We start from the raw sequence: 22932 nt of genomic DNA, 5'->3' as shown, positions 1-22932 counted from the left end.
GAAAGAAGTTATTTAAAACTAAGAAAGATGTATTTTATGTCCATGTGCAATTTTACCTGATGTACAAATTTTTGCTAAAAGATTTTTTAAAAAATCTTTTAAAAAAACCACCATGATAACACAATGAAATAGCACTGGATAACTCCTTAGACATTGAATTTTTGTTCTCTCAACTGCAAGATTTAAACATTTCCATGTGTGCTAAAATCCTTTAATAATAGCTTATTCCACTGTAAGCCTGATGCTCAGTAATTGTTCTTCATTCTGTAGTGTCTGGGTCTAATTTCACAAGGATGTGGCAGTCAAATTGTATCACTTCAGGATATGAATCATTGTTCCCTATGGAATTTGCTAATCTGGATTACTAATTTTACTCTTACTGGGGAAATGTACTTTTGAACAAATAGGTATTTTTTGTGCAGAAATGCAATTCCTTGTGTGTGTCCTTCACTAACAGCAGTGGGGTTGGTTACAGAGAAGGTTAACCAGAGGACATGATGTAATATGTTTCTGAATAAATACTGTACTTGTTATACAGAGAATATTCTACTTTTTTTAAAGATGCAAAACATGAAATTTGTAATATTTGATTTTGGGTGTGCCTCTAAACAATAGCTGATAGCCTAAGTCTACTTAAGGATGTGGGTTTGTTCAGTACTCTCCTATGGATGAGGAACTCTTTTAGAGGATTTTTACTTTAAATTTGCAAATCAACTTCACCCTTAGATATTGCTTTTCATATTCAGGAAAATTTTGATGGGAGTTGTTTGAGAAATCAGAATAATGGTGATTAAAATAACTACATGAGCTATACCCTGAATATATGTTTAACTTTTTCCATTACAAAACGAATTTACAATTCCATTACAATTCAAACTTTGTTTAAACTGAGGATATTGGCTCATTTTTACCCCAATTAGCTGGAAGCTCCTAGCCAACCATGATTTAAGTTGATCAGGGATCAGACTCATCAGAAATCCTATGATTCGTGAGTACATCGGGAAGTCAGCCGAAAAAACAGCAAGTCCCTTCCATATTATTGTCAAGAAATTGTCCTCATTTTGAAAGGAAAATCTTCCATATGCTGATATACCCGTCCTATCAAACCGAAAGATTCCTCTGTGAATGCTTCACACACATGGAAGGCTTCCTACGATGCTTTTAAAAACGATGTAATATTGGACACTACACTAGAAATTTTCAGCTCCAAAATTAACCCTGGAAACTAATTTCCCGTGTGGTTTTTGCCTCGGAGCTTTTCTATTTCCAGAATCTCCCCTTTCCTCGCCGATTACGAAGATTTCATGAATGTGAAAACAGGCTTTGAAAAGGGGGCTTGGCAAAGCATATGTCACTTGCCTCTATCTCATCACAATCCTAAAACCTTCTTAAAAAAAAAAAAAAGACAACAGGGCGGTACAGGGCTAACCCAACTCAGGCACACGCATAGGGCTGAGTTTTCGGAAATAAAACCCCTCCTGGCTTGTGGGACTTCGTTCCGGGCAAACAGACGCGTTTGACAAAAACACCCCCACCCTCCGAAGGCTGCACAGATGCAGGCACGAAACAACCCTTTGATTTTCCCGGGAAAGCGATTGGTCCCAAGAAACCTCGCGATACTCAGCAGTTGTGAAAGATAACGCAATTTCCTCCGAGCCAAAATGGCGACCTCCGGCTCGAAGTGTGTGAAAAACGGAGAAGCTGTTGCCACCCTGGGATATACAGGTGAGTAGAAAATAGGGCTGGGAGATGAAGAAAGAAATCTCTGTTAATGCTGAAGCTGCTCTCGGTTGCTTTACGGTTTCAATGGCCTCCGATCTCGTTTTGACAATGTGCTGATACTCCTTTTGTTTCTTTCGCTAATGGGGCATATATATATAATTTATATATAGATGCAAAGTGCCTGCAAATAAGTCAATAGAGTGCTGCGCTTCTTCTTGTAGTTGGAAACTGGTTTTCTGCAGGAAGAGATAATGGAGGCAGTAATTCAATAAATTGACCTTTCTGCGAAGTAGCTTAGACGGGAAATCTAAATTCACGTGATCTGAGTATTCAGTAAATGCATACATGTACATAAATATCCACAAAAGAATATGCTTCCACTTTTTAGCAGCATTATATAAAGTGCAAAAAGATGTAAGAAATAGTAAATCAGTAAAATGAAGCAGGAGATAAAAAAGATAACTAAATCAAGCAACATCTGCAAGGAGAGCAGAGGGGTTCAGACTGACCAAAGCAATGGAGTAGTGTTGTGATGCAAATCCCATTCCTTTTTTCACATAAACTACCTAGTTGCCCAAATATCTGATGTGGTGCAATATTTATTATTTTTATACCACCTTTATTATTTTTTATAAGTAACTTGAGGCAGCAAACATATATAATACTCCTTCCTCCTATTTTCCTCACACCACCATTGTGAAATGGGATCCTGCAGATGCTGCTCCCAGTGCCTTTCTATCCTTGCAATTCTTCCTGTTTCCACCAAAACTATCATACATCCTCTTTTGTCTGTCTTGTTTTGAAAATGATATCAATTCTATCCATCACCATGTTCTTGTTCTTTTCTTCCCCCGTCATCTAGCCATTGCTCATTCATATATTTGTTTCAGAATTCAGTTTTCTTTCATTTTCTCTGTAAGATCGAACCACTTAACATACTTTTCTCATGAGTAACTCACATTTATATTGATGTTCATTCAATACCCAGGTTTTACTTTGTGTCTTGTTTTAACTATAAATATTTCTTAGTATTCCATTCTCACTTCATTCAGTATTATTTTCACATTTCTAATGGTATACTGAGATTTGACATATGTAGCAAAATGGGCAGAAATTTGCTTTTATACATATCCATAGTTACCTCTTTCAAAAAAACATCCATTCCTGGCAAAGACACTTATTGCCTATTAATTTTCGCCAGTGTTTGTGTGTCTGTAAACTTCTGTATTTTCCTGCTAGTAAACATTTTGTCAGATTTACCCAAAATCATCTACTTACTCTAGTTTCTCATTATTTATTAATAACTTGCAATGTTTCACTCCTTTTTCCTATAAAAAATAATAATCTTTGATCAATTTTCAAATGTGTATTTTTGCCTCATTTAGCATATGTGTTCACTGCAATTTATACAGGTTCTCAACAATGTGAGATTTTCTGCATTCATGTTTCCAGCTAGTAAACTTCTAATGTACTCAATCATTCTGGATACATAGATACAAAAAAAGGTTTTGCTCGATTAAACATTTATTTTATTTATTTGCAGTGCTTCTATTTAAATATTTTCCTATACAGAAATAGACATAAAGTGGAAAGGAAATATTAGAGATTCATGTAATCCATATTCCTCACTCCACTCAGTTCAGCAAAAATAGTTTACAGTTGTCTGGAGTCCATGAACATTAAGGTGGACAGATGCAGCAAATATATCTGTAGAAGTGGAGACAGATCTTACATATATATTTATGTGCATTTCAATTTCTGAATTTTAATGTTCTCTGTATGGAGAGAAAAGTCTGCTTGAGCTTCTCTTGCTTCAGGAAGTCCCCCCCCATCTAATCAAGAGTCAGTGAAATTAAAAATATTTCTCAAGAAAAAGTGTTATTAGTTAAGAGAGAGCCCGTCTCTTTCCAGAACATGCTTATTTAATCAGTCCAATCCTCTTAAAAGGATTTAGCAAACAAACAGTAAAATGCAAAAATAAATATTTCACAAAAGAAAAATAAGTAAATAAGCCTGTACCTATCTTACTTTGTACAATTACATACAGACCTAGTAATAAAACATTTTCTTCTTTACAAATGATTGTTTTTTCATTTATGAAATGTTTGCCAATATTAGTTTTTCTTCTCTCAAGTTACTTGATTAGCAAATGCTTTTCTTCCTTTTTAGCTATTCCAGTCAAGTTTTCTGAGAAGCACCAGTCACCTCATTATCTCTATCTCAAGCATTTAGCAATAATAATAGCACATATACCATTTCACAGTGCTTTACAGCCCTCTCTAAGTGTTTTGCAGAGTCAGCATATTGCCACCAAAAATCTGGATCCTGATTTTACCAACCTTGGAAGGATGAATCAACCTTGAGCCGGTCAGGATCAAACTCCTGGCAGTGGGCAGAGTCAGCCTGCAATACTGCATTATAACCATTGCCCCATTCTTTAGTCCAGTGGTTCTCAATCTTCCTAATGCCGCAACCCTTTAATACAGTTCCTCATGTTGTGACCCCCAACCCCCCATCCAGCTGGTATCAAAAACTTGACCAAAAAAAGGAAAAAATGGGAAAGTAGGTAGTCCTCAACTTACAACAATTCGCTTAGTGACTGTTTGAAGTTACAACAGCACTGAAAAAGCGAATTATGATCATTTTTCACATTTATGATTGTTGCAGCATCCCAGGGTCATGTGATTTACATTTGGATGTTTGACAACTGATTCATACTTATGACGTTTGCAGTGTCCCAGGGTCACGTGATCAATGGCCAGGGGGCGTGGCCAGCTGATCACTCAGGTTGCAGTGCCTGTGGGGGGGGGAATCCATGGGTCTCTGGGATGGGACTGGGATGGGTGCCTGCCTTCCTTCCCTCCCCTTGTCCCTTCCTTCCTTCTTTCCTTTCTTTCCTTCACCCCCTCCTTAGTCTCTTCCTCCTTCTCTCCCATTGTCCCTTTCTTCCTTCCTTCCTTTTCTTCACCTCCTGCTTAGTCTCTTCCTCCTTCCTTCCCTCTCTCCCATTGTCCCTTCCTTCTTTCCTTCCTTTCCCCTCCCTCTTAGTCTCTTCCTCCTTCCCTCCCTCTCTCCCCTTGTCCCTTCCTTCCTTCCTTCCTTCCTTCCTTCCTTCCTTCCTTCCTTCCTTCCCTCTTTGTCCCTTCCTCCCTTCCCTCCCTTCCATTATTCCTCCCTTCCTTCCCTCTCTCATTGTTCCTTACTTCCCTCCCTCTTTGTCCCTTCCTTCCTCCCCCCCTCCATGCCCAGGAAGGGACAAGCGGAGGGAAATAGGCTGCCAGCGTGGCTGGGGGCTTTACTGCCGGCAGACCCGCCTGTGCACTGGCAGAGACAGAGGAGAGCTCCGCCCAGCTCACTTGCTCAGCTTCGCTGAAAGACATGCCGCTTGCTAAGTTAGCAGAAGCTCCAGGATCAGTGCCGGGCTACAGCTGATTCACGCTTCTGCTAAATTAGCTGGCTCGAGCAAGTTTGCTGGGCAGGAGCCAAGGAGAGCAGCTACAGCTGCAGAAGCGTGGATCAGCTGTAGAGGCTCGCCCCAATCCTGGACAAGAGGGAAGGAAGGAAGGACGGAAGGGGAAAGAGGGAGGGAAGGAGGGACAAAGAGGGAGGTGAAGGAAGGAAGAAAGGAAGGAAGGAACAATGGGAGAGGGAGGGAAGGAGGAGGAGACCAAGAGGGAGGGAAGGAAAGGAAGTTCCAGCCAGGAGAGGCATGCCAGCCCGGCTGCCAAGAAACAGAAGAGCGCAAAGCCAAGGAGAAGAAGGTGGCGGTTTCCTCCCAATGGGGGCTTCTTTTCTCCACCTCTTCCCTGGTTTGTGGGGAATTTCTCATCACCAACGCTGACAGGTGCTGCTTCGAGCCCGCTACGAGCTTTCTCGCCCCCTTTGCTTCTCCCCCCCCCTTGCTTTCGTGAGGATTGTGGCGCCCTTGGGAAGCCAATTCTGCTTTGAAGCTTAGGAGAGGAGGAGTCCCTTCCTCCTTCCCTCCCTCTCTCCCTGTCAAGCCCCGGCGGGCTTGACATGAATGGGTGGAGGAGGAGTCGAGGACGGGCGGGGTGGCAAAGGAGACCAGCGGCCATCGCCAGACCTCCCGGCTGAGAAGCGCAAGTTCAGGGGTCGCCAGCTGATGGGCGCAGGAGTTGGGCGCTGCGGCGGCCTCCCCTTCGCTGACCTGCATGCACGAGAAGTCAATCCGGTTGCTGCACAATGAGTCCCTGGGGAGGGCAGGGCCTTGCTCTGCGCCTGCACTCTTCATGCACCCCCTGCAGGGCACATTTGGTAGAGTTCGTGCAGACTGCCGCCAAGCAGCATATTTTCCACAAACAAGTGAGGTGGAGCAGAGGAAGGGAGGGAGAGAAGGCAGTTGACAAGCCCTGCCTAAGACCATCGGAAATATGTGTTTTCTGATGGTCTTAGGCGACCCCTGTGAAAGGCTCGTGCAACCCCCAAAAGGGTCACGACCCACAGGTTGAGAACCGCTGCTTTAGTCATTCATCAGTACAGTTGTTAGTGCAAATAAACTTGTGGGATGCTACTCTTTTCCTGAAGATGAGAAAGGCTCTAATTCAACAATATGAAAGGCATTAGGTTGGGAAAAGCTGTCTTAGACTGTCTTTCAGGATTGCTACCTGTTGCAGAGAAACTGTGATCCAATTTTGTTTAGGGGCAAAGTATTCTATTTATTGAAATAATTGTGACAGCACCTGCAATGATTGCTTTTTTATTTATGAAATGTTCACCAATATTAGTTTTTGTTCTCTGAAGTGACTTGATTAGAAAATGCTTTTCTTCCTTTTTAGCTATTCCAGTCAAGTTTTCTGAGAAGCACCAGTCACCTCATTATCTCTATGTGAAAGAACACAAAGTCAGAGAGGGCAGAGATCCCAAGAGGCCTCAAAACCGAACACTTTTTGTCCTAAATATTCCTCCATATTGTACAGAGGTGAGTTATTTGGGGAAGGAGAGGAAGATTATATAAACTATGGGGATTTTGACATTCAGAACAGAGATATTACAAATGTCAGTAACAAGATAACTTTGAGAAGATAATATTGGATTTTTATGAATAACATTCTGATTGGAATATAATTCTGCTAATGAAAATTTGTTATCTTTTTCATTCTGTTAATTGATCTTATTTTAATCTATCTGAACTTCTGCCTAACAAAGTCCCTCTAACTTGGTGCCCACATTTCCATAGCTCAGATATTAACATTGAGAACATCAAGTATGGAACAACTGATTCTAAATATTTGCAGCATTGGTTGGGCTGAATGTCCAACTAAAATATGAAGAAAGCTTTGCTAAGAGAAAGTTTACTTTTTTAAAAAAAAATTGAGCAAATAAAGAAGTAGTATAGTTAAAGGAATACATAGGCCTCTTTTGCTCTTCCCTGCCTCCTATCCATGAAAGACAGAGTTAATTCTACCTCATAATTGTGATCAGGCTTACTGCCAAAAGAAAGGTGCAGTATGCTAAGACTCCAGAAGAAAGGTACAGAATGTAAGAGCTCTTAAGAAAGAATACACCGTTTTCAGGGGGCCATGCTGACTTTTTTTTTTTTAATTGAAAATTTTAAAAGTTTTTACAAATAAGGAGAAAAAAAAAATAAAAAACAAAAAACAACCCTACCCAACCACCCCAACCCTCCCAGTCCATCCCCCCCACCTTCCCAGAGCTGAATATAGGCTTGATTAAAATTTCTAAAAATCTTTAAAAAAAATTAAAAAAATATAAACCATTAATATATCTAAATACATTACCTAAGCTTATAAAATAATTAACAATAATATATATGTAAAAAAAACAAAACATAGATATTAAAAAAAAGAGAAAAAAATTACTTAAAAAGAAAGAGAATAAAAGAGAAAAGAAAGAAGAAAAGATATATATATATATATATATATATAAAAGAAGTAAAATAAGATGAGATAAAAATAAAAAATATAAGGAAAGAGAAGAGAAAAAAAAATACAATCTATAAAATATTAAAATTTATATATAGGTTATTGAAAAACTAAGTAATATTTTTTTATATCCAACTTATGTTGTATAAAATCTATCCATTTTTCCCATACTGCAAAAAAATTCTCTTCCGATTGATCCTTTAAAAAAGCCGAAATCTTTGCCATTTCCGCCAAATAAGAAACTTTTAAAAACCATTCTTACAAGGTAGGCAAAGATTCCTTCTTCCAGTATTGCCCTACTAACAACCTTGCGGCTGTGATTAAATTTAACATTAGTATAACCTCCTTAACATCACAATCAGTAACAATACCCAACAAAAACAATTGTGGGGTAAATTTTACCCTCCTTCTAAAAATTCTTTGAATATTCCACCATATCTTAATCCAAAAAGCTTTTATATTTTTACACGACCACCAAATATGATAATAAGTAGCATCCAAACAACCACATCTCCAACATTTAGGCTGTAAGTCAGGATACATACGAGACATTTTTTGTGGATCAAGGTGCCATCTATAAAACATTTTATAAAAATTCTCCTTTAAGTTCTGGGCTTGTGGAAATTTAACATTCCTCACCCAGATGGTTTCCCAAGTGTCTAGTAGAACTGGTTCACCAAAATTTTGTGCCCATTTAATCATACATTCTTTAATTAGTTCTGGTTCTGAATCCAGTTCTACTAGCACCCCATAGATTCTCTTAATATGAGTTCGTCTTTGGTCTTTTACTTGTTTAAAAAGATTTTCATCTTCTCTAAGCAAACCCATATTACGATCTATCTTCCATCTATCCACTATTTGTCTATACTGAAACCATGAATATGTAATATTTTCATGTGCTAAATCTTCCAAAGATTTTAAGTGCCAATTTTTACCATCCCATCTGAGTAATTGTGCATAAGAAACACTATCCATCTTAACTCCTCTCCTTATCCCCTCTATCGCATGCCAAGGTATAGCCCATAATGGTATTTTAAAATCACTTTTATAATATTTCCTCCAAACCCGAAGTAAAGAAATCCTTATAATATGAGATTTAAAAACCCGGTCAACTTTTTTATTAAAAATTAAATAGGCATGCCATCCAAAAAGTAAATCCCAACCCTCCAAGTGGAGTATTTCTACATTTGTTAAATTAACCCAGTCACTAAGTAATGTTAAAGCCACAGCATCATAATACAATTTCAAATTCGGTACCTTGAGTCCACCTCTCTCACGAATATCTTGCATAATTTTAAGCTTTACTCTTGGTTTTTTCCCTGCCCAAATAAATTTATTGATACCTTTCTGCCATTCATTTAAGTTAACCTCATTCTTTAGGATAGGTATCATTTGAAATAAAAAGAGAAACTTTGGCAGGACATTCATTTTAATCACCGCAATTCTTCCCATAAGGGATAATTGCAACTTCTCCCAATTTTTCAAGTCTCTTTGTACCCTGACCCACAACCTTTCATAATTATTTTTATACAACTTTGCGTTAGAAACAGATAAAGTGACCCCCAAATATTTTATCTTATCAACAACTTCAAAATCTGTCAAGTTAACCAAAGTCTGCTTATCCAAATTAGTCATATTTTTGGATAATATTTTAGTCTTATTATTATTAATTTTAAATCCCGAAACCCGTCCATATTGGTAAATCAATTGTAACAACTCTACTACAGAATAGGTAGGTTGAGACAAGGTAACCACACGTCATCTGCAAAAGCTCTTAGTTTATATTCTTTTTTATTAACTTCTATTCCTTTTATTTCCTGGGATTCTCGAACTTTAATCAGCAGAATTTCCAAAGTTAAAACAAACAGTAGTGGTGACAACGGACATCCCTGTCTTGTCCCTTTTTCTATTGTGAAAACCTCTGACAAGCCCCCGTTAACTATAAGTTGTGCCATTTGTTTTTGATATATAGCACCAAGAGCTTGTAAAAATTTTTCTCCAAAATTCATCTCCTCAATTAATCTTAACATAAACTGCCAATTCAATTGGTCAAAGGCTTTTTCAGCGTCTAAAAATATCAGTCCTGCGGAGACTTGGTTATTCTTATCTAAGTATTCTAGTAAGTTAATAATTTGTCTAACGTTATTCTTCATATACCTGCCAGTTATAAAACCCGTTTGGTCCTTATGTATAAGCTGGTGGAAAACCCTCATAAGCCTATTGGCTAAGATTTTTGCAAAAATCTTATAATCTACATTTAAAAGAGATATAGGTCTATAATTCTTTGGTAAAGTAAGATCTTGATCTTCTTTTGGAATTAAAGATATGAAAGCTCTGCCCCATGACGGAGGAATCTCTAAACCCTGTAATATATTATTAAAAAGCTCACATAAAGGTTGAATCATCTCTTCTAACAAAGTTTTGTAATAAATAGATGTCAAGCCATCCGTACCCGGTGCTTTACCTAATTTTAATTCCTTAATCACTGTCACAATTTCCTCAGTGGTAATTAAACCATTAATTTCTAGTTTCTAATCTTCTGTTAATTTGGGAAAGTTGGCTTCACTTAAATAATTATTTATATCTAAAATTTGTACATTAGTACTCTTATATAGTTTTTGATAATAATCTAAAAAAGATTTCTTGATCAACTCCTTCTGGTACACCAATTTACCTTTATAATTTATTTTATCTGTAATTCTCTGTCTCTGTTTCTTTCTCAATTGATAAGCCAACCATCTCCCTGGTTTGTTGGCATTACAAAATGTATTTTGTTTCATGTACAATAAGTTAGTTGCGGTTTGATCAGCCATCAACATATTAAATTGTGTTTTGAGCAATTTTATAGATTCTTTAACCTTTTCGTCTGTGGGATTTAGAATCAAAGATTTTTCTTTTAATTTAATCTCATCTTCCAAATCCTTACGTTTCTGAATCTGCTTTTGTCTCTGCGCACTATTCATTTGTATCAAAATCCCACGCATGAAGGCTTTACCTGCATCCCATACCATTGACATTGAAGTTCCTTTATGCATATTTAAAACAAAATAATCCTTTAGATGTTCTTTTAATTTTTGAATATTCTTTTCTTGTCTAAATAAATTCTCATTCATCCTCCACGATCTCCTCTCCTCTTTTTCATCAACCAACTCCATCCAGACTGGACTGTGATCTGTCAACATCCTAGGAAAATTTTTTACATTCTTTACCCTAAAATATAAATCAGTTGTAATAAAAAAAAAGTCAATTCTTGAAAAGGATTGATGTCTATCTGAAAAAAAAGTAAAGTCTCTCTCCTCCTGGTTGCGTTCACACCAGTAGTCTCGCAGCTCCCAGTCCTCTTTCAAGTCAAAAAAAGCTTTGGGTAGTTTAGCCTGTTTAAAAAAAGTGGAAGATCCTTTTTTATCTCTTTGTATATCTAAGACACCATTCCAGTCTCCCATTAATATCACAGATCTATAATCCAACAAAGTTAATTTCTGATGCAACAATCTATAAAATTGTTCCTGTTGTTGGTTTGGTGCATATAGTCCCACTATAAGTATTTTCTTACCATATAAACCAACTTCAATCATAACATATCTCCCTTGAGAATCAGATTCTACCAAACAGGCTGATAAGTTTTGCTTAACATAAATAACTACACCCCCTTTTTTCCCAGGAGCTGAAGATACAAAATGAGATCCCAAACGAGAATTGACTAAATATTTTTGATCTTTAAATAAAATATGTGTTTCCTGCAAACAAATAATATCATTATTATGTTGCTTTAAGTAGTGAAAGATTTTCTTTCTCTTATTCGGGGAGTTAAGGCCGTTAGCATTCCAAGTCAGGAGCTTTACCATCTCCCTTAACCAGAAGCCTGGAGAAGACTGCCTGAAGGTCTGCCATTGAAGAATGTGTTGCAGAACTCTTGGGTCTTGCTCCTCCCACCGGCAACAAAGCACTTTCTTGGAGAGATTCTTTAACTTCTTTCTTTTTTTGTTCCTTTTCCTTGCGTCTATGTGCTGCACGGGTCATTTTTTGCTCTTTGATCTCTGTTTGTCGCAACCATTCCGTCTGTAACTTTCCAGCAACCATCACACCTAATCCTTCAGACTGCTGTTCTGCCTCTTTAGCATCCAGAACTTTCTGCATCATAGATGACGATGAGCCTGCTCCCAGGACCGAAGTATAAAACTCCTTTGCTTTAGCGACTGTGTTAAGTCTGTAACGCGTCCCCGCATGGCTCAAAACAATACCCATCGGAATCTCCCATCTGAATGGAATCATTCTTGTTTTAAGTTCATTGGCTAAAAAAGAAAAGTCTTTTCTATTTCTTAAAATTTTAGATGGGATCTCCTTTAAAGTGATAACATCTTGAGCAACAATCTGGAACCTCTTATTGTAAAAAGCTTGTATGATTTCATTGCGCAGAGATCTCTTTGCAAAATAAATCACAACATCTCTTGGTAAGTTCTTCTGTTTTGCGACCCAGGAGTTAACTCTGTAAATTTTTTCCACTTCTCTACGTAATCCATCTTTCTCCCTATTCAAAATGATGGCAAGGTCATTAACCACAATCTCTATCAAATCTTGATTCATATCCTCTTTCAAACCCCTGATTCTTAGGGCATATTCCATTTCCCTATACTGAGACATAACAATATCATCTTGTGAAATTTCCATCTTTTTTTCCATACCTTCAAATTTATCTTCCAGGATATCAACTTTGTCTGCGACCTCTTCCACTCTAGAATCAAGCTTCTCAACCACAGAGGCCAATCCTGATAGAGCCGTAACTATATCTTGCCTCAAAATAGTATTATTCTGCTCTAAGAGGTTCTTCATTTCTCCTCTAATTTGAATTTTGTTCTGATCAAAAAGCTCCTTCATTTCCCCTTTAGTTTCAGATTTGTTCTGATCTAGAAGCTCCTTCATTTCCTCTCTGATTTGGGATACAGCATTTCCCATTATATCTTTCATATCTTGTACAGATAATACTGGCAAAGGAGTAGATGGTGGTGTAGCTTTAGGTTGTTGTACTGGTAAGATTGCAGGAGAAGAAGCCACCTTAGGAACTGTAGGAACTGCTTGCCTCTTTGAAACCATTTTTTTAAAAGGATCTTGTTCCCTCTTTCTTCCTTCTTGAAAAAAAAAAATACTAGAATCCTCAAAAATTAAAAAGGAGCAAAGGAGAGTCCAAAAGAAACTTTAAAACCACAAAACCACTTTCAAAAAAAAGTTTAGAAAGTTTAAAAGAGAAAGAGCTATATAGTCCATTACATTCCGTTTAACTTGCTTCTTTCCGGAAAAAAAAAAAAAAGGGCACTTTCAAATCGCCATTTTACTTTCACTCTCCAAACCGACAAAGAACAAAAGAAAAAGAAATCAACATAAACTAAAAAGCAAATAAAACTCAGTAAGTAAAATCCTTTATCCGGCTCTGTCCGCTTTAAAAGTCACTCACCCGATCGTTTTAGGTGCGGAGATGGTAGTGGCGTTTCGCTTTGCTTCCGAAGAAGCAAAAACAGCTGGGAGGCGGAGATAACACGAACTCCGAGGGAGCTCTCTTTTCACCCCCCAAAAAGAAAAGTCCTGGGGGGTTTAAGAGTCTCTACCTCTATTCGTGTACTTCTCTACCCTCTCTTTTCGCCCGGGAGGGGGATTTCGAGCCGCGGGACAGCTGGTATACGCTGTGCTCCGCGGTTCTGACGCCGTCCCAGGAGGACGGCTACAATGTAGCCGCCATCATCGACGCTGACCACCGGAAGTCGCCATGCTGACTTTTTGAATGACATGTTGGTTGCTGGAGGCCAAAAATTAAGGTATAAAAAATAGTGAGCAGGATAAATGGAATAAAAATAAATACAATTAAATATATGTAATATATCTAGCCATTTATTTTATAATTTCCCCCTTCTCTCACATTAAAAATTATATAAGCATGGAAACTTTTAGAGGATTCTGGAACCAATATCAAAGGTTTTCAAAGGCCACGTTCATGAGTTGGTCCTCAAGCTATGAGCCCTGATTGAAGAGAAGAAAGATGTGAGCAATAACCTGCCTGCTACAGATAGCTGAAAATGTTGGGCAGAATAGAAGAAACGATTTCATCTTTCAGAAATGTCCACTCTTTAACTATGCCATGAATTATGCTGAAACCTTTTTTTTCTTTTAGGAATGTTTATCAAGGCTGTTCTCCAGCTTTTGCCCTGTACAATCTGTGGAGGTGTGTGAAAGGCCAAAGCCAGGAGATGGGACAGAAACACCCAGGACCAAATTCTTCAATAACAAGATACTCTTGGTAAATTGGGAATGTGGAAGAAAATAGCACGATGAAGGAAGCTGTGGTGTTACCTTTTTAAGAGGGACAAATGAACACTTTTGAAAAAGACCAAAGCAAATGTTTCATTTGATGGTCAAGTATTGCCTTATCCCTCACATTGTTCTTGATTCCTTTATGAAATAATCAGGTAGTGTTTATGTTGTGCATCAAGATCTTTAGAGTGACGAACTTACTATGCACTGTTGTGGTAGCTTTAGCTGAAAGGAATTGGGTCCCTTTCTAGATTGCTTCCGTTTGGCTGTGCTCATTTTATAATCTGGATTATCCTAGATATTTTTTGAAGGCTGATTGCTTGATTCTTTAAAGGAGGCAGAGGCAAGGCCCTTGTTTTGGACCAGGCAATTTTTGGATCTGACTTATTTTAACAACTAATGTGCAATATCATATTTAGCTGAGTTTTTTTCTCTGGGTTCTAGGTTAGACCAGGGTTCATAAGTATTTCCAGACCTATATGTGAGAGAACAACCTGCAACTAATCCCAGGCAAGATAGACATTGATTCTAGGGGCTGACTTGTACTTTACATATATGTGAATTTTGTTTGTAAAAAATATCATAATGGCGTATGAACAGTCAGGATGAGGCTGGAGCAGCTATCTCTATGGCAGCTATCGCCCTTAGTTTTTGGATCACATGTAAGTGAAACCTGAAACAAAATGCTTCTTGCTTCACAGGGATTCCAAGTAGCTTATGTGGTATTCAAAAGACCTGCTGGAGTACAGGCTGCCAAATCCTCATCACTACAAAGACCCCATATAATATCTTCAGAGAGCCATCCTGTGCAGACTGGCATTCACAGTAAGTTAAGCACAAATGCTACACATTTTCCTTTTCCAAGCCTGGCATACAGAAGTCTACATTTAGGGCTGTACTCAGTCCCTAAACTAAGAAATATTGGACAGAACTCTCTTCACACATTTGATTTCAGACTTCTGATTTTTTTTTTTTTTTTTTTGCCTGATTTGATTTATGGTAAAACATTTAGAATGAAAATCAAAAAGGTAATGGAAATACAGAAAGGATTTGAGTTCTGAGCAATGAAAAATGAAATGCAAATATAATAAAATATGTACGCTAGCTAAAAGGCTGTTTGTTTTTTTCAATTAATGATTCTGGATGGTTGAAGATGCTGGTTACTGCCTATAAATCTCTTCATGGCATAGGGACTGGTCACTGGAGGAACTACTTAGTTCCCTTCGACAGAATCAACAGGCTTTAAGTACCATCCCTTCTCTGTGCCTGCCTTCCTGGAATGTGTTGTCTTCCTGGAATCTGGATGACTCTACCCTGACAGCATTCTGGAGGGTCTTAAAGACCTGACTCTTCTCCCAGCTCTGGGCTAGGATAATTGTAGTTCATGTTGGTTGTGTGCTGTTTATGGGTTTACCAGATATACTGTCTGTTTACTGGTATAAGATTATACTTGCATTATGAGCTGCCCAGTATCAATCTGGAGTTAGGCAGTGCCTTTATCAAACAAACAAAACAGGTAAAATTAAATCCAATAGACAAACAGCTTGAAGAATAGCCTTGACACACAGGAAGTTATTGAATAGCAAGTATCTTTGCTTAAAGTAACATTAATAAAAATAAAGAGGCCTGATAGTGTAAATTGTTCTTCTTAATCATATTTTTCCTAACTGAAAATCCAAATAAATTTTAGCTTACCTAAGACTTGTTTTATTTATGTCAAAATTAGAGGTTTTGATTTTGGTCTACAATGTATTGCAGGCAGTGATGGACATTCCTTGTTATTTCCATGACATACTGTTGGTCTATGAACTGCATTGGCTATCAGTAGGTTTACAGATGTAATTCAAGGTGCTGGTTATCCCCAGCATTAGAGTCTGGTCGTCTGAAAGACCACTTACCTCTTGCTGACAGAATTACAATGCTCTGAGTCCCATCAATTAAACAGTGCTATCTGGTGGGACCCTATCAGGAAGTGAACCTGCCTTCTGGAACCCCATTTCCGCAAGATTTGCATGTCCCTCAACATTGCCCTGTTTAAACAAGCCCTTCAGACTTGTCTCTATCTGCAGGCTCTCATTTAATGTAGCTGGACATCTCAGAGAATATTTAATAACAGTTGACTGCAATTGCCCTGCTATTGGAGATGCAGTTCAATAGACTGACTCACATGATTTGACATCTCTTATTGTCATATTTTGGATTTAATAATTTGATAATGTAATATTTCTCACTGTATATCAAGGGTATTTTCCCAGTATTTAGAATTTACTAAGGTTTGGGAATTTTTTGCAAACAGGAATGACCAAAATAATTACTATATAACACAGGCAGTATAATACTGATTTCCAATGGCGGATTGCTGTTATATATTGGAATTAACTTCTCTGTGGGTGTAGGTGTATGATAAAAGTGCAAGGCAAATTGATTAACATTTTTTGGCGTTGCTGCTTATGATATAAATGCCCAGATGTTTTTTCTTTAATCTTTAGTAATCTTAAATCACATTTATTTGTTAGATTTCTATTCAACTTCTTGTACAAGCACTCAAGGCAGCATGCATAATGTTCCTCCTTCCTGTTGTTTTCTCACAATAGTCCTGTGAGTTAGGCATGAATTGGTCCCAAGCCAGCATTTATAGCTAAAGGAGGATTAGGACCTGGATTGCCCTAAAGGCAATCCAGCCTCACAGCACTATATCCCCACTGGCTGTCATATTGAGTGTGTGAATGTATTTATATTGTTGGTTTATTTGATGTAATTAAAATATTATAAAACATAAATCTTTATGCTTAGATAAACCATGTTTTCCTGAAAATAAGACCCAGGTCTTATTTTTGGGAGGAATCTTTTCCACTCACCTCGTGTTGACAGCACTAGTAGCCCCATCCAGCCAGCCCACTTCTTCTGTGGCTGAAGGAGCAGCTTCATTCTGCAGCTGAGAATGGAGCTCCGGCCTGCATTTTGCAGTCAGAGGCCTTTGCGGAAGGCCTCTACAGCCGAGAACCAAACTGTGGATTGAATCTGTAGCTCGGCTCTCTGCTGCAGAGACCTTCCAGCAAGGTCTCTAACTGCGAAATGCAGGCTGGAGCTCCATTCTCAGCCGCAGAATGAAGCTGCTCCTTCAGCCACAGAAGACGTGGGCCAGCGAGGCAAGTCTCGATCCATGGGAGACCTGGATGCAATGGTAAGCTCCACCCCTGCCCTACCTTGATTTTTAGGCAAGCACCTTGCCCCAAAACTAGGGCTTATTTTTGGGGTAGGGCTTATATTAGGTCCACCCCCCCCCCAAAAAAGCAAGCTAGGTTTTATTTTCAGGGTAGGTCATACTTTCGGGGAAACACGGTAGTTCAGTTTGTCGTACAACACTGAATCTTGTTCAGAATAGATGAAGAAAAATTTCCAGATTCTCAAAGGATTTTCCCCTCTTTTTATATCTTGAGAATTGCACTACAAAGTTACTGATTACTTTGTTCTAACTTTTCAGAATGGATTGCTAGATACGCAGCCTCAGTTGTGGATCCTGCTGAGCTGAAGACAGAAGTTGACTCTTTCATGCAAAATTATGATCAAAAGATTGCAAAGGTAAAGCAACCAAGGACATAATTGTTGTTGGGAAATATTGCCTGTCCTCAAAGTTCTTGATCCACCTCCTCTGGAATGGGTTAGGATTAGTAATGGCTGGCGTGCTGCAGTGATTAAAATGTGTAGGTGGAGTTTAGTTCTTCTCAGCCAGAAAGCTCATTGAGTGATCTTGGACTAGTCATTATTTGTCTGAGCACATTATCTCACAAAGTTTATTTGAGAATATGTAAAGAGGCAGAAGAGAAAAGCAAAAGTGGGATGTAAAGTGATAATATAAATGTCTTCAATCTAAAAATTACAGTGGTTTTTCAATACATTATCTATAGTTTTTGTACCACATTGTGTCCACCATCCTGAACTTGGCCAGGGCATTTTTCTCTCCAACATGTATCACATGTCTAAAAAGTGGTTATTTGGACAATTACATTATCCACATTTCATGAGAACAAAACTCCTATTATAAGAAAGCTCACTTTGCACAAAACTGGGATTTCTTCAAGTTAAGAATGGCCTTCTGGATTGTAAACACTTCTTGAAATCAAGTATGACATCAAACTGTTTTCATACAAACTTGAGATTTTTTTTCTTTCACATTCCTGGAACAGGAAGAAGCCAAAGCTGAAAGGGAAGAAGGTATTCCTGATAAGGAAGGGTGGGTGAAAGTGACAAGGAAAGGCCGAAAGCCTGGCCTTCCATGGACAGAAGCAGCCAATTTGCAGGCTCTAGAAAGAGAGAAACGCAAGCGAGCACGCAAGGAACTGCTCAATTTCTATGCTTGGCAACATCGTGAAACCAAGAAAGAACGTGAGTTCTTTACCTTTCATGAACTGTTTCATACATAAAATTCAGGCAACATTTTTTATTAATCACTTGGATGAACAGTTGTAAGGAATATTTATCAAATTTGCAGAAGAAAACTATTGGGGTGGAATATCCAATAAGACAGAAATAACATTTGAAATAATGTTGTTAATTAGAAAAATTGGCTGAAAGTTATATTATAAATTTCAACAGATCAAGCAAAATTCTTCAGATGCACAGATATAGAATGTAGGCTACCTGATCTGGTAATAACACCAGAGATTTCTGCAGTGGTTTGCCATTACCTGCTTCCAAGGGCTAAGAGATAATGACTGGCCTGAAGCTGAGATACTGTTTCTAAGGCAAGAATAGAACTCAATCTCCCAAGTTTCAGCCTGATATCTTGATCACTACACTAAACTAGCTCTCTAGGATATAGCACATTTCCTAATTATAAAGGAGCATAGTTTGGATAACATCAGACTGTTGTTTAGGTAACATAGTCCCTTTGTAGGCAACCTGGACAACAACTAAAAGTTGTTAATATCATTTTCAAAAATTTGGGTGATCAGTGATGATGCAGTGAAAACATACGTTGTTTTGGTGAAGTTAGAGAAGGAAAATTGAAACAGAGAGTTTGTTTTCATTTGTTCTGCTTCTTAAGTCAATAAATTATGGACAGTGTGGAACCCCATTATCTCTTAAAAAATAATATTCAAGTTACTCTAATAGCACTATAAGCATTAATAATGACTAAAATTTTGAAAGATTATGAGCAACAATGAGGGAAAAAAAATTGATCTCCTGCTGATTTTGTACGTTTGCCCACTGACAAATAAATGATCAGTCTATAATTTTAATGTTAGGTTTATTTTAACAGTGAAAGACAGAATAACAACAAAAAAATCCAGAAAAACGCATTTCAAAAAATTATAAATTGATTTGCATTTTAATGAGTGAAATAAGTATTTGACCTCTTCGCAAAACCTGACTTAATACTTGATGGCAAAATCCTTGTTGGCAATCACAGAAGTCAGACGTTTCTTGTAGTTGGCCACCAGGTTTGCACACATCTCAGGAAGGATTTTGCCCCACTCCTCTTTGCAGATCCTCTCCAGGTCATTAAGGTTTCGAGGCAGAAGTTTGGCAGCTCAAACCTTCAGCTCCCTCCACAGATTTTAATGAGATTAAGGTCTGGAGACTGGCTAGGCCACTCCAGTACCTTAATGTACTTCTTAAGCCACTCCTTTGTTGCTTTGGCCATGTGCTTTGGGTCATTGCCATGCTGGAATATCAATCCACAACCCATTTTCAATACCCTAGCTGAGAGAAGGAGGTTCTCACCCAAGATTTGGTACATGGCGCCATCTGTTGTCCCTTTGATGCGGTGAAGTTGTCCTGTCCCCTTAGCAGAAAAACACCCCCAAAGCATAATGTTTCCACCTCCATGTTTGGGGTCATAGGCAGCATTCCTTCTCCAAACACGGCAAGTTGAGTTGATGCCAAAGAGCTCGATTTTGGTGTCATCTAACCAAACACCTTCACCCAGTTCTCCTCTGAATCAGATGTTCATTGACAAACTTTAGATGGGCCTGTACATGTGCTTTCTTGAGCAGGGGAACCTTGCGGGTATTGCAGGATTTCAGTCCTTCACAGCATAGTGTATTACCAATTGTTTTGTTGGTGACTGTAGTCCCAGCTGCCTTGAAATCATTGACAAGATCCTCCCGGGTAGTTCTGGTCTGGTTCGTCACCGTTCTCATGCTTATTGAAACTCCACATGGTGAGATCTTGCATGGAGCCCCAGATGGAGGGAGATTGACAGTTATTTTGTGTTTGCTCCATTTGCAAATAATCGCACCAACTGTTGTCACCTTCTCACCAAGCTGCTTGGCGATAGTCTTGTGTAGGTCTAGAATCTTGTCTGTGACATCCTTGGACAGCTCTTTGGTCTTGGCCATGATGGAGAATTTGGAATATGATTGATTGCTTCTGTGGACAGGTATCTTTTATACAGGTAACAAGCTGAGATTAGGAGCACTCCCTTTAAGAGAGTGTTCCTAATCTCAGCTTGTTACCTATATTAAAGACATCTGGGAGCCAGAAATCTGGCTGATTGATAGGGGATCAATTACTTAGTTCACTCATTAAAATGCAAATCAATTTATAACTTTTTTGAAATATGTTTTTCTGGATTTTGTTGTTGTTCTGTCTCTCACTGTTAAAATAAACCTACCATTAAAATTATAGACTGATCATACATACATACATACATACATACATACATACATACATACATACATACGTATGTATATTTCTCATATATGAGAAATAGAAGAGTTGGTTATAGGAAGGGTTTACCAAAGAGAAGCTACTAAAAATTGAAATACAAAAAAGCAAATAAAACTGGGTTCCAGATTCAAGCTATATATCACACAAGTCTTTTTAATAGAAGACTTAAAGGCATTTTGCTGTGCTCAGAGATAAAGAATTAAAAAAAAACACAAGGTAATTTCCAAATGGTAATTTCCCGTTACACAGAATAAAAGCATTTTTTTTAATTACTGGACAAAAAAGAGTTAAGATCCAGTTTAGCTCTTGTAAGTTTCTCTTAAAAATTAGGTACTTCTAGCCATCTAAGGTGATAAGAGTTACTGTCCTATAAATAACATTGAGGACAGCATCACTGGATACTTCTTTGTTTACTTTGGCAGAAGGTATTTATCCTAGCCCCCAACAGCCTTTATAGTTGGCAGATAAAGTGTAGTAGAAAAAAATATTGGACTCTAAAATAAAATTCATTATATGGCATGGAGATATTTTTCTTAAAGCTAAAATTGTTGAGTTTTAAATTTTTCTTTCTATGCAATATGCTGCACTCTTCAAAGGGCCACATTACTTTGGAGATATCTGTTGGGAGATATATACTGTTGAGGGGACTAGACTTGCCAGAGGATATCCATAAATCCAGATCAAATGTGATCTGGAACAATCCTTTTTTTATTTTGCTCTTTCTCTCCCCAATCAAAATGCTGTTTCCAGGGGGACAAATTATTCCCAGTAGATCACTTGAAAAACAGATGGAACTCAATCTCAATGGTTAGTATCAAATATGACAGAATGGGATAGGAAGATTGTTAAATGCACAAAAATGTTTTCATATTCTCTAACTAACTCTCTCTATGTTGTCTGGTGACATAACGGCAAATAGGTTGAAGCATTTTTCTTACTCATTCTTATTTTTCAGTAATAATTTGGATCACTTTGAGTAGTTACCTGCTCACAGATAATAGGTTTGAAAACATAGATGCTTTAAGAACAATATTCTCACCTCTCCTATCTAATATCTTTTGTGATTCTTTCAGACATAGCCCAGCTAAGAAAGAAATTTGAAGAGGATAAGCAGAAAATTGCTCTCATGAAAGCACAGCGGAAGTTCCGCCCATACTAACTTGGAGAGGTTGCAGCTGTCCCCAGGCAACAGTAGCCAAACTAAGAAATTAGTTTTTCATTAAGAAACCATCCCTGATCTTTTGGCTGAACTCATGCCTCAGCTGCTGAATAAAAGGTACCAACTGCAGTCACTTGTTAAGTCTCTATGAAGCTGATAATTCAATGTCAAAGAATTTCTATTGACAAACTGCGTCTTGATTCCATGCTAGGACTTCCTAGCGTCATGAACCTAGGACTTCTCAAATAATTTTTATAATGAACCATTTTGCAGTATATTGCTTTAGCACACTTAATATGAAGGGCAGCTGTTCAAAACCCCCCCCCCCAATTGTTTTATTGTAAACGATAAATGTCAAGGTTTTTTATTTTTAAAAAAAAGAGATAAAAGAAGAAACTAAATTTTTTAAAAATACTAAGATATTATACCAGTAAATGGATAAAGAAGTTCCAAACATTGTGCAGTTGATACACAATATATCAGTGATGAGAAATTAAAAGCCAAAATGCATTATTTTTTAACAATGAAGAAAATAATGTAAAAAATATTATTGAATCTCTGAGCTGAATGCTAAAATCTTCACTGTTCTGTTGTTTAAAGATAAAAATGGAGAAAAATTACTAAAAACATTATAGGTAAATATTTAGTTTTTAATCTCTCCTTTTAGTTGTTCTCTAACTGATGTACAATATTTATTAAAAATAAATAAATTATATTTTTAGTTCCTTAGTCATTTTCTTATTCTTAAACACCACACATTAAATGCTTAAATTTATCTTATGATATAATTTGCAATATCTATGGAATCCATTCTGGTTTAAATTTGGTCAAACCTGTTTTGTTGTGCTGCTAGTATTTCCATTTCTGCTCATTTATGTTAAATCTTCAGTAACATATCTCTTTTCTAGGTTTATTGGTGCCTTCTCAGTAGAATGGAATGTCCCCACCCCTCAGGGTATGGCTCATTACCAGGCCATTACCAGGCTGTGGCCCTTTCTGAACCGGGCCATGCAAGGGGCGATTGAGTGCACGCATGCACGCAGCTCCACTTGCATGAGCAGCGGGCAGGTGGGCACACTTGCAAAGCTTCACTTGCAGGAACAGTAGGCGCGCGCCCTCACTTGTACAAATGGAGCTGCACGCCTGCCACTCACACAGAACCATCCCCTCTTC

At 37.8% G+C, this 22932-nt stretch overlaps 1 protein-coding gene across 1 annotated transcript; it reads left to right on the top strand.

Moving 5' to 3' along the window:
* Positions 1 to 1610: 1610 nt before the first annotated feature.
* Positions 1611 to 22488, top strand: RRP7A (ribosomal RNA processing 7 homolog A). The gene is made up of 7 exons (XM_039335617.1): positions 1611 to 1725; positions 6519 to 6661; positions 13786 to 13911; positions 14627 to 14750; positions 17410 to 17507; positions 18113 to 18311; positions 21674 to 22488. Exons 1-7 carry the CDS (start codon positions 1662 to 1664, stop codon positions 21757 to 21759), a joined length of 840 nt encoding a protein of 279 aa, XP_039191551.1. The 5' UTR covers positions 1611 to 1661; the 3' UTR covers positions 21760 to 22488.
* The last annotated feature ends 444 nt before the right edge of the window (positions 22489 to 22932 follow it).

Source organism: Crotalus tigris, unplaced genomic scaffold, assembly GCF_016545835.1.
Source record: "Crotalus tigris isolate CLP2741 ecotype Arizona unplaced genomic scaffold, ASM1654583v1 scf7180000017644.4837335, whole genome shotgun sequence".
Lineage (NCBI taxonomy): Eukaryota > Metazoa > Chordata > Lepidosauria > Squamata > Viperidae > Crotalus > Crotalus tigris.
This window is presented reverse-complemented; position numbering and strand designations above follow the sequence as displayed.